The sequence below is a fragment of the Lepidochelys kempii genome, chromosome 25 (assembly GCF_965140285.1).
Source record: "Lepidochelys kempii isolate rLepKem1 chromosome 25, rLepKem1.hap1, whole genome shotgun sequence".
Taxonomy (NCBI): Eukaryota; Metazoa; Chordata; order Testudines; family Cheloniidae; genus Lepidochelys; species Lepidochelys kempii.
Window position 1 is genome coordinate 17,543,531 of NC_136404.1, and position 12,737 is coordinate 17,556,267.

At 48.5% G+C, this 12,737-nt stretch overlaps 1 protein-coding gene across 3 annotated transcripts in view; it reads left to right on the top strand.

Annotated features, from left to right (window-relative positions):
* Nucleotides 1–2,469: 2,469 nt before the first annotated feature.
* HOMER3 (homer scaffold protein 3) overlaps nucleotides 2,470–12,737 on the top strand; it is a 38,768-nt gene continuing 28,500 nt past the window's right edge. Inside the window, exon 1 of one of the 3 annotated variants that reach the window (XM_073323814.2) lies at nucleotides 2,470–3,770. Coding sequence is in view for 1 of the 3 variants with exons in the window: in XM_073323815.2 (XP_073179916.1) it covers nucleotides 3,766–3,770 (5 nt within the window). In the remaining 2 variants the exon portion in view is untranslated. The remainder of the gene's footprint in view (nucleotides 3,771–12,737) is intronic. The other 2 variants (XM_073323813.2, XM_073323815.2) reach the window with 2 other exon arrangements.

Consider the following 12,737-nt stretch of genomic DNA (forward strand, 5'->3'; position numbering starts at 1 on the left):
AAACTTGACAATAGCTGTGTAACTAATGACATGGGGGGGGATCACAATATCTCATTTCTTTTCTCTTCTGGAGGGCAGGAGACAATAACTGTCCTCCCTCAGAGGGAGAAGGGACAAATGGACCTATTAAAAGGACATTTGTCCTGTTAAAGGACATCCTCATAAGGTTACTAACACCTGATTTTAGTGCAATTCCTGCTGATCTAATTACCCTAATTTTAACATGTAAAATAATTAGCTTCTAAGAAGAGCCATAGATAACCCACTGTTAGCAGGTCAATATGAAAGATATTGTGTGTCCTACTTTCAGCAGAGTCTTCAGTGTGGTTTATTTTAGTCCCTTTGTCATTGGTGGCCAGGTTGTGCGTATGAAGGACAGAGAAAATGGAGCAGAAGGAGTAAGGACCTAATTCATCTCTGTCCTAGCATTGAACTTGGCTCTGGGCCTGGGAGAGGAGGCAGTCCTGGAGCTGCAGGTTTGTCTGCCAGCTCAAGTTAGAGAAGCATCAGAGGCTGTTTTCACCTGTTGCCGTGGCCTTTCTGACTATGCCCCAGTGTCCACTTGAGAAATTTTAAAATGTTCCCATCGTTTCTAACACTTGTTTAGCTCCACCGGTGTCAATGCTGGGACCTCTGGAATAGATGGGTCATTGGCTGCCCCTGCTGCATCATCTCACCTTTCTCAGTAAAGGTCTAGCCGGAGCTGCCATGATGGTTAAAACACTGGCATGAGGGGTTCCCAGCACTGTTAACGCTACTGACATAGGATGAGGATTTTAGATCTATTTCCCTTCTGTGTATACTGTGAAACACATGTGGAGGGGATACCCCAATAGACAGAGGATGGGGAGGAGCAGCAGGACTGTTGCAGCATCTAAAGGTCTGAGTCAGGCACCAGGCCCTGTAATGCTAGGCACTCTACACTAATATAACAAGAAGTCAAGTGCCCCAAAGAGCTTACAGTCAGCTAGGGGAAACCTCATGTTTGTCATTTTTATATAAGCTCCATCTGAAAACTGCTAAAAGAATGGATGCTACCTCTGCAATTCCTTGAACATGGGCACACCTTAACTTTGTAGTGCAAGCCTGTAGTGCCCAGAAGTTATTAGGGCATGGAAAAGTTAATGTGCAGAACTGGCTGGAATTAATGCCAAACTCTCTTGGGGAAATTCCTTATTAATGCAGGTGACCTAATAAATCAGAGGCAAAAAATGAGACTGGACTCCTCCAGTAGCCACACAATCGAACACCACTGGCAGTCCGTTCAGGCGAGGCCTGGCATTAGACTAGTGGGGGTTGAGGCACAGGGGCAGTGCTGTTTGTGGCAGGCCTGTGACTAGTACCGCTATAAATCAACGGAAGCACAGTGGCAGAGCTGTGTTCGTGGGGATGGGGAGAAGCCCTGGAATACTGTCCTGTTGCAGGCCCAAGTGCATTGCTAGGAATGTGAACGTGAGCACTTGCACAACTGTTGCCTGCTCTAGTGAGTGCATGTGCTCACGCTCTCAGACCCAGGTGCAAATGTAGCTGCCAGCATTTAATGTGCGAAAGTATCTGAAACAGACCATTGATTCCCCCCCCCCGCCCCCACCTCAAATGTAGCTGATACTGTTCAAGGCGAGATGTGATTTATTTATTTATTTTTGGTCCCTATGGCAGAAGGACGGTGCGGTTTGCAGCAGGGGCCTGTTTGTACTGCAGGCCGAATGCTTCCTATGAGTGCCCTCCAGTCTCTACACGTACAGCATTGCAGCGGCGCACCCTGGGTGGTGAAGACGCTCCATGGGGACGGGAGAGAGCTCTGTCGTCGGCAGCAAATAACCCGCTCCGCGAGCGGCAGGAGCCATGGTGGTGGAGTGCTGTGCACACTAGCGCTTACGTTGGTGTAATGGATGCCACTTGGGGTGGGGGAGGGGTTGGAATGCTCAGACCCCTGAGCGACACACGTTTTGCTGACATAAGTGGGAGTGACGACATAGCTACGTGTTCTTTATCAGTAACTTGGAGACAAATATTTAGGGCCTGATCTTGTGTTGCTCCGCTCTGTGTCTCATCATTTGCAGCTGAGCAAAGGGAATGTAAAATGCTGCTCTTCTGATCTGGTAGCACTTTGCATTCTGCACTGGCACAAATGATTGCACGCGGTGCAGGTCATCCAACTACGTAGGGCTAAGTTCATCCCTGGTGTAATGCTGGGGAAGTCAGTGGGGGAAGGGTCTGGCCCATTGTGTCTGAACAGCACCCAGCACAATGGGGCTCCAGTTCTGATTGGGAACTTGAGTATTATCATAATAAGTATATATACTGCAACTGCTAAGCTACCAGCTATATGCATGAAGATATATTTTCTTTAATATTGTCTAATCTATTTCCATCCCTAGATCCTAGTGCTTCTGTTTGTGTGTCTGTCCCCATCTCTAGATTCTGGTGTGTTTATCCATCCAACCTTCCCTTTATTCATACATCTTCTCTAGGGGCCTCATTCTCCACTGCTTCAAACCTAGTTCAGCTATTTTCACCTGTGCAAAGTGGATGTAAAATGTGAGCAGATCAAAAATGTTAGTGTTTCACACTCGCTCTGCACAGCTATAGATAAAGGCGCAAGGAACAGGGCAATAGAGGGATCAGGCTCTGTCTTTCTGAAAGGTTCTGGCTAGATTTAGATAAAAGATGTGGGGTTTGGTTTTTTAAATGTTAACCAACATGTTTTAAAACAGGGGTCAGCAATGTGTTCATGGTAAAAATTTTGAGGTCTGTGGTAATTTTTCAAAAAATTGAATGACATAACCCCCCACCAATGTCCGTCACTACGTCTGGTAATTTTGTCAGGTGTCCATCGCACAACATGATGGTGCCAACCCCTGTTTTAAAATGTTAGTGTAGAAAGGGTAAATTGCATTTTAACATGGACTAGCTGATCAAGCAGCTTTGATCCTAATCTAGACAGACCCAGAGCCTTTATATATTAGATGACAGCATAAGAAAGTCCAGGAATGGAGGAGGTAGGAAGTGGGGTTGGGACATCTTTGCGCGGGGTGGTATCTAGCAGCTTGGTGTTGCAGTGGATGCAGAGTGCAGCTGTGCCCAGCAGATGGTGCCTCTGAGCCAGATGGAACCCATTGGAAATAAAGTGAGGAGAAAGAAAAGAGAAATGTGACCGAGATGGGGCAGTTGGCAGAGGAAGGAAGCTGATAAAAAAAAATGAGAGAGAGAACAAAGAAATCGCGACCAAGAGGAACAAACTGTGGAGGCAGCTTTACTTTTTGGGCTGTGGAAAAAACTTCCAGGGCATCTCAATCACTGGAATAACAGGGAGCAGACTGCATTGTTGCAAAGGGCTTGCAAAAGGAGCAAATAATCTTGTGGCTGCTGCCCATACTGAATGGGAAAAGGGATCCTGTGAGCAAGAGCGAGGAGGAAACTGCCTGCCGGAGACTGCAACATTTCTGTAGCAAAGTGTGCTCCAAAGTTCTCTCCAGGATCCTCTGGGCTGCAGCTCTTGGTGGGGAGAACCCCCAACCGGGAAGGTTGCCCTAGCTCTCCCCCCTTGCCCCTCCCACGCATGCTTTGGGATTATAGGTCATTTTTGAACAAACAACAAAACTAGCGGATTTCAGAGTGAAATTCCGGAGGAAATTTAAAGAGCATCCGGATCCGGAGAAAAAGAGAGAGAGAAAGAGGAAGGAAAATATAAATAAAAACGTGGAGTGAATCTAAGGCAATCAAAGAAGGGACGAGGAGAAAGAAACTGACACTGACGTGGAGATGGGGTGAGATTAGCAGTTTGGTTATTATTCGCGTGTTGTTTATTGCATTAATAATTGAAAGAACCTGATGTGGTTTTGATGTAGCAGAGTTGAAGGGATCAGGATTTCCAGTTGCAGTAAAGAAATTCAAGTTTAAATATAAAAAAGTCCCCTAACCTTTAGGGGTTCAGGAAGTAGATAGTTGCAGAGATTTGTAATTTACTTTGTGACCCAAGGTGTGGGTGAAAGGCTCCAGTGGGATTCATATCTTGTGTAAAATTCAGAATGACCCTTTGGGGTGAAGTAAAGCACCTCCTGCCTTTGGAGCCCTTCCCAGAAGTTAGAGATTTCTAATTTTATTTTCTGTTGTGACCTTGGTGTTCAGTAAAATGGACTCTCCTTACATTTGTAAATGGGTAAATGATTTGCCTGAAAATCTCTGGTCATAACCCCTACATTCTTTCAGGGGTGAAATATACTCTAAGTGGCTACCAGGCATTGGCATGGAAATGGGAGTTTAGCCTGGTATTTGGTTTATGCACTGTGTCATTTTAAGGATCTGACATGCTGCTGTGAGTAAGTTTCTTGTGTAACGAACACTTCTGGGCCACTTAGAAGCATGCTGGGGCTGGAGGAAGCCCCTGCCTGCTCAATCTCTCCAAGCCTTTCAGTTTGACATTAGAGGAGAAATAAGTAACATTTTAATGGCTTGTGTTTCTTTTGCTGAGTTTTTGATTTCCCTCTTGGGCAGCCTGGGTAAAAAGATTGAACAGGGTGAAACAGATTCAGGCGGCAGAAGGGACACAGACATGAATTCTGATCTCAGAGTCTCTGTGTGAATCTAGAGTAAATCCATTTAAGTCAGTGGGGTTTACACTGGGCCAACTTAGATCAGAAACTGTCCCCTGCTTTCCTGTACCATCTCTGCAATCCATACTGTGACTCCAAAACCCCCAGCCTTGGAATTGCCAGGAAGGGTGTAGCAGGTGGATAGGTTAGGACTGGCATCTTATTTTCCAGGACCATGGGATGAATCCCTCTTCTTGGAACTGTCATGGCTACACCCAATGACTGTACAATTTCGTTAGAAGGTTGCCACTTCTCATGCAAAATGTTGGGACTGTGGTCACTGTGACAGTGTTCTTAGATTTCGCTCTAATGATAGTGTCAAGGCAGCAACATTATAGTTAATGTGGAGATGACATTTCCACCCAACCCCCATCTTCAGTCACAGAGAATTTCTGAGCGGAAAGGTCTTTGTGTTGTGCATAGATTACATGGAAAGATTGAATAGCCAGCAGCAGGTTTAGTCCCCTGGATTCCCAAAAGATTAGGAAAGTGTTACCTTTGAAATGATTTTCCACCAGTTGGTTTTAGTTGATTTATATTTTAAGCAAGGAGTCGGTCCTTACCCCCCATTGACGCTTGTCAGGTTTCCCTATAACCCTTGTTCCAGTAATATCCATGGTGTAGCTTTCATGGATAATTCATTCCTGAACTCTACCATATCCCTGGTGTACTGTAGGTTTTAAAGCATTGCCTTTTTACCTTTAAATAGCTAGTTGTAAATGTCACTTGGGTCACAAGGGAAGTGAATTCAGTTACCTCCTAGCTGAGCCCATACTGGGCATTTGTCCACATTTCAAACTAGCACAGGACAGGCTAAGACAAGGCCTAACGCTGGCTGCTGGTCAAGCTTCAGGAGCGCTGGCAGAGCTGTTTAGGAGCAATACTGGGAAAAGAGCAGGTTAGAACTAAGGTACATTGACAGAGCTGTTCAGGCTTCCCTGTGTGTGACCCCTGCTGTGCAGTGAAGACAGCACAGATGAGTGTTCACAGATGATAGGGACTGGAGATGCATTAGCAACACTATATGGGAAGCCCAGGACTAGTCCAGTTGGGGGGCTGCAGGTCAGGGCTGAGGTGTATCAGCTGAGCTGTGTGGGGATGGCGTGTCAGCAGCACCTATGCCTGGTACTAGCTGCTGTGATGAGACTCGTTTCTGGAATACGTGAAGAATTACTTAGCTACGCTTAGGACCCATACCAATGGAGGAGGTGGATTGCTGTGCATATAAGCCCCTTGGTGTGTGTGTGGCAAAGGAGGAGCCAAGAGACCTTAGAAACAGTGGGAGATGGCACAGTTACCACTCTGGGGTGGCTAAGTACACTGGGAACCCAGTAACAGAGGGTCATCACTGCTCAGGACGCTCCCCCAGTGGAGATAGGTTTCTGGTAGAAGAAATGCTTAACAATGTGCTGGGCCTTTGAGTGCCCCTGGTCCCCTTCCCCTGTGCCTGAACTTGCATGCTTGGCATTGTGTTCACCAGGCTAATCCGACTGGAGCATATTCAACCAGGATTCCTCAGGCTACTTTTATCTACAAACAGGCTGGTAGGGAGCCACTTTTCATTCTTCATACGGAGCTTTCCTGGTTAATTCCACAGAGGGAGAAGCAGCCTGCAGTGATTCCACAGTGGGAGCTTCTTGGGAGGGACAGGCTGCACCGCTCCATTCACCCACAGGGGTGTGGGGCTGCAAGTCCTGCCTCTCTGCACCCCATCCAGACACTCAACTCACCCTTGTGTTCCCACAAAGCAGTGGTGTGCCGTATGGAACGGAAGGAAACTGCAGCTAAGAGGGCTTGTGAGCCTGAAGGGAAGAGGCAGTATCTCTAGCGGTTAAAGTCAGGGGCTGAAAGTCAGGACTCCTGGATTGTATTCTCAGATCAGGAAGGACATGTGATCTAGTGGCTAGGGCAGTCAGGCCCTTAGAGGCAGCTACCTGAGCCCTGGGGAGAAGGAGCACCTTGGGTTATCAGTCTTTGTCCTTTTCACTCACCCGCATGGCTAACCCAGGAGTAGCTTTGATGGGCTCTGGAGGGGAGCCACATCCAGCTCTTCCTGTCTAGAAGGATGGGTTGCTCTTGGGAGGAATGGAGTGGGGGAAAGGTGCAGGGGATCCTGTAGGCTCTCCCCTACTCCGCCCCAAGCAATGTCACAATAAAGTCAGCAGGGTTTCAGACTACATTGGGGAGAAAAGTCAAGGCACAGAAAAGGGCACGTTGCAGGAGGGAGAGAAGGAATGGAGGAATCAGTCCACATGCTCCCCCCAGCCTCACCTCAAACTGCAGTTCTGAGATCCAGGGCTCAGTCTGTCTGACACACACCAGAATCCCCTCCTCCCCCAGGAAAAAACTTCATATGGAACCAGGGGCGGCTTTACCAATTTTGCCGCCCCAAGCAGTCGCCACCAAATTGCCACCTCCGCAACAGCACCAGAGTTACTGCCGAATTGCTGCCACGCCTGGAAGAGCGGCGGGGTCTCTCACCGAATTGCCACCACGGGACCCAGACTGCCACCCCATTCTGAATGCCACCTCAAGCACCTGCTTGGAAAGCCGGTGCCTGGAGCCAGCCCTCTATGGAACAGTCCTGCTGTCTGTGGCCCGCAAAGTGCAGAAGGTCAGACTAGATGATCATGATGGTACCCTCTGACTTTAGAGTCTATGAATCTTTCCCCTCACTGAGACCTCTGGTTCTGAGAGCTAACAGAGGGGAGAGCAGTGCTTAATTTGCACCAGCAGGCCTCGCCAGGACTGAGCCGCAGCGTCTCTAGGCCTGGCAGTTCATAGCCCGGCACCTCTGGGCTTGCTGTATCCATTATGAATGTAAAAAAATTGCTTGAGTCCCAACACCTCTTTCATGACAAATTAAGCCCTGGGTGAGGGCCCTGTCCCTGCTGCATCCAGTACAATCTCTTAGCTGACTCAGCATGACAGTGGGCTGAACTCCAGAATGGAGCCAGGTGACGGTCCCTTTCACACTCGCTTTCTCTTCCCTGGCCTCTTCTGCTCCCCTAGGAGTTGCTCCACCCAGGAAACAGAGCCAGGGCTGTGGGAGGGAAAGGACGGTTAGAATATGAAATGAGAATGTGAGTAATCAATGGGAATGGCTTTAAAATGGAATCCCATAGAACAGGGACGACGCCCATCCAAAAGGGGAGGAGACGGGGTGTCTAAACCCCTGCGTCTCATCCACCTTAGATCTGCTCCTGATGTCCACCTGGACGCGCCAGTGAGTGCAGAACATACCGACATCTTCTGCAGGCTGGCGCAAACAAATGTCTGCAAAGGTCTGAGGCCCAACTTGGGAGCCCCGTCTCTCTCTTACCTTACCACAACAGCTGGGAAACCTTTGGTGCTCTCTGAACCTGAGTTTAATCACTCCATGACTTTCTCATCTGGGGGCCTTTGCCTTTGGGCTTGCTCACTTTGGCAGCCAGCAGAGCCCAGGTCTAGCAACCTGCAGGGCACGATGCAAAGACATGTTTCTTGCAGTGACCCTACTCTCTGTGCTGTGAAAATACCCAGCAGCCCAGGTGGAACATACTCTAGAAATCAGCAGCAGGAGTCACAACCCCACAGTCCTTCCCTGGCCCGGGGACTGCTGCACTAGTATGGTTTATCTGGGCAGATAATTCTGCTGATCTGATCCTTTTGGGCCTGCCGCAAAGTGTGTTGTGCTTTGGATGGCTCGAGGCCCATGTGCTGCTCAGGTCTGGGCTGAATGTTACACCATCAGCATCTAACAGAAAGGAGAAGCCACCCTGCCTTGGCAGGTAATTCAACAGCCCAGCAGCGTGGATTCTTCAAACAGGCCTCACCTGGGCAGTGCGGGCAAGCTTCCCGCATGCACCATCCCATCTATTGGCATGCCACAGCAAGAGGGGCAGCTCGTTCTCCTTGGCCCATCCCCCACATCTCTGCTGCTGCTAGCCAATGAGGGGGCCGGTTACTGGGTGCATATGGGGACCTCCCTTTTCAGTGGGAACTGAAATTTCACACCAGCAGTTTCCAACTGCTGCCCTAGTGGTAAAATGACTGATTCTGAATTCCACAGGCTAGCCAGTGCCCCTGGCACTGGAGTGCCACCGAGCAGAAATCTCACTCTGAGACCTACCAGAACAAATCTTCCTCTTAAAAATCATAGCTAACAATCATATCTGGGGCAGAATCACCCCTCCCCAGGCACATACTTCAGAGCTTATAACAGGGGACACTAAGCATCAGCTTCTCTTGAAGGAGCAGCCTTGTTAAGGACCATCACCAGTGCAAAGATTAAAACAAATGTCTGGTCTCCACTCATTCAGTGCAGGGGGCTGGGCGGGTGAACAGGACATGATAAGCAATTCAATGAACCAAGCATGCATGCCACAGGCTGACTGGCAGGATTGCTGGGCTAGGTTTGATGATGGCCAAGAACGAAGGAACCTCTAAGGGGAAAACTTCCTCTGGAGTGTGCAACAGCCCTGAAAAGGACAGGGAGAAAGATGGAAGGGAGTGAAATAGCAAGGAGAAAGCTTGAGCCAAAGGCAGCTTTGTAGTAGACAGGAGAAACCGCTCTCTGCACCCTCCTCTTGTTCCCACCCACCAAAGAAACCCGTTGGATGCAATAGAGGATCTAAAGCAACCAATAAGAACCTGCCTCCCTATCTCCACCCCACCCCATGAGCCTTGGCAGGAGGCTGCATTTTAACACATGCCCTCAGTTAGGAATCCACAGCTGCGGGAGGAGTTGAAGAGAGATCTTGGAAATGTCAGGCAGGAATTTCCCAGATAGCTGCTGTCTGCACTGCAGTGGATTGCACTCCTGAGAGAGCCGAGCAGTGACTGAAGAAACATCCTTTCCCCGTGGGTTCAGGACCCTGCTAGGCAGCCGGGATTGTGTCCAAAAAGAGAGAAGAGAGAGGGTGACCAGTGAGAAGCACTGGAGATGCTCCAGCACTGTAAAAACTCAGCTCCAGAGATAAATGCTACTGAACGGGCTTTTGAAATTCTACCTCTTTATCTGATCTGGTTTATTCCTGACTATGGGAAAACACTTCTTTTGTAGGATTTTGCACCATCATCATCTTGGGAAGAGGGGCTAGCAAATGTTGTTAGTGCTTAGAAGGGGAGTAAATTTTAATCCCAGCTCTGCCACTGACTCCTATGTCCTGGGGCAAGTCCCTGTTCGTCAGTTTCCACACCTGTAAGACAGCTGTGCAGCTCTAATAAAGAGGATTAATGAGTGACCACTGTGAGCTGCTCTGATTAAAGGCATCCATAGCCTTTGGTTCCTTGCTGCATGCTGGAAGTGGGGCTAGGCGTGTGTGTATGTGTGAATGCTTACTCAAACAATCCCTTGGGACGGGGAAGATGAATGATGGGATCTGAATCAGGAAAGGGCTCAAGAGCTGAGCTCCCCACTGGCAGTGCCAGGCTTCTCGCTTACAGCATGAATGTTGCCTTGTTGTAGCCTGCCAGGCCTGCATCTGTGATGCGTGTGTTTTGTATAGATCCGTACCAGTGGGTGTATTACAGGCACATTCATGCAGACTTTCCTGGGGCAGGCTCAGGAGGGTCATATGTCTGATGGTTCTCTGTGGGTGTGCACAGGGGGCGGGGTAGAGGGAGGAGGAAAGGAAATGGGGGGCCCCTGGAGATAGGGATTTGAGTATGCATACACTGCTTAAACCACATGGGGTCTGACTGGGATTTGATTTGATCCCTCTGCTCATCAGGTTCATCCTATCAATTTCCAGTGCTGTCTCCTAAGGAGGAGCAGCTGCAGCCTCTCTTTGTGGGGCCCTCACTTGGAGATGGGTTCTCTCCTTCTCCAGCCTGTGGGGGTGTTTCAGTTGCATTCTCTGAATGGACTGGGTCAGGGCTATTTAAAAAGATACCCGTTCCGAATGGGCCTGTAGGAGAAGCTGCCAAAGGAGACAGGGGTGCGTAGTCCTGGATGGACTAGACACCCAGCTCTCACCCATGGCTTAGTCATGCCAGTCTATTAGAGGATAGAGGGGTGGGCATTGGCTTTTAACCCTCTCCAGGTTTTGCCTTCTTCAGTAAATGCAGCACTGGTGAAAGTGCTGGATTGGGAGTCCTAGAAATCTATGTTGTCTCCTTGTCCCTGGGATGGCAGACATCTGGGCATGCCTCCCTAACTATACCCTGTGTCCTGACATGGAAGGGCTCACCTCTAGGGGCTGGAGGGAATTCAGTCTCTTGGGCCCATTCAGTTCTTAGTTCCTCTGTTGAGACCACCAGCAAAAGTGACACACCAATGATTAGCTACTCTGGCGTTTGTGATGTGGGCCCCAATCTGTCAGGAAATGAACTCGGACACTGAGGTGATGGCAGGCATATAAGAACCTAGCTAGAAATGAGGCCAGCAGACAGTTACACATAAACTGCCTTTTGGTGGGACGACCAAGCCAGGCTGAGGTTCAAATCAGTGACTGACTCTGGGAATGGGCCACAGGGGATGGATCACTTGATGACTACCTGTTCTGTTCATTCCCTCTGGGGCACCTGGCACTGGCCACTGTCGGAAGACAGGACACTGGGCTAAATGGACCTTTGGTCTGACCCAGTAGGGCCATTCTTATGTTCTTCTGACTCAGGTGAATGGGTCCATATCTCCTTGCCGAATTGCCAGTCTTCTCCAAATACCTGATAGTCAATCTCAGCGAGTGGAGTTTTCCTCCTGGAGGCCTCTCCCTCCAAATAGGATCTCATTGCAAGAGGCGAAAACAACACAGCCTTAAGACAGCACTGTGATGCTGTAATTCTTGTATCATGTGCCTTGATTCCATGGTGATGGGCACACTAGAAATCACTAGATTAACTAGACCAGGGGTAGGTAACCTATGGCATGCGTGCTGAAGGCAGCACTCGGGTTGATTTTCAGGGGCACTCACACTGCCCGGTCCTGGCCACTGGTCTGGGGGGCTCTGTATTTTAATCTAATTTTAAATGAAGCTTCTTAAATGTTTTAAAAACCTTATTTACTTTACATACAACAATAGTTTAGTTCTATATTATAGACTTATAGAAAGAGACCTTCTAAAAACATTAGAATGTATGACTGGCACGCAAAACCTTAAATTAGAGTGAATAAATGAAGACTCGGCACACCGCTTCTGAAAGGTTGCTGACCCCTGAACCACCTCTTTGTTCCCTTTGAAACTGCCGAGTTCTGCCCAGGAGGGTGGCTGGTTGGATTCCCTGCTGCCAGGATGGTAGAACACATTCATCAGACAGCAAGCCATCTTAATCTAATGGTGGGACATTTAATAAGTAAGCTCTACCCTTCCCCCTCAGGCTGGGACCAAAACCAGCGCAAAGGGGCCTGGATCCTTTCCAGTTGCCATCATCAGGCACTCACTGATTGTGTCTCAGTCTGAGCCAGATCTTTGTCTTTTCACTTTGCTTCTCTCTTCTTAATGATCAGCAAGGGGTCAGCCCTGTGAGGGGATGTTTGTGACTTTATTTACACATGCCCTTTTCTGCAGACACACTGAAAGGAACTGTTAGCATTTACTGATGGGGTGGGGGGGGAGAAAACCTGGATTTGTGTTGGAAATGGCCCACCTTGATTATCATACACATTGTAAGGAGAGTGGTCACTTTAGATAAGCTATTACCAGCAGGAGAGTGGGGTGGGAGGAGGTATTGTTTCATGCTTTGTGTATATAATAACAGGTTTCAGAGTAGCAGCCGTGTTCGTCTGTATTCGCAAAAAGAAAAGGAGGACTTGTGGCACCTTAGAGACTAACCAATTTATTAGAGCATAATGCTCTAATAAATTGGTTAGTCTCTAAGGTGCCACAAGAACTCCTTTTCTTTTTGTGTATATAATAAGATCTTCTAAACTTTCCACAGTCTGCATCCAATGAAGTGAGCTGTAGCTCACGAAAGCTCATGCTCAAATGAATTGGTTAGTCTCTAAGGTGCCACAAGTCCTCCTCTTCTTTTTACTGATGTGTGTGACATCCAGGTATATCCAGGTAATATGGGGGTGGGGGACCAGGCAACCTGACAATTCCAATCCAAGGCGCTTTTGAGGCTATTTTAAAATGGTTTGTGGTGCGTGTGGAAAGGAGAGTCCGATGGCATTGGCCAGAGGAAAGCAGAGTGCAGACAGGTGCTGGGCAGTCATGCCCC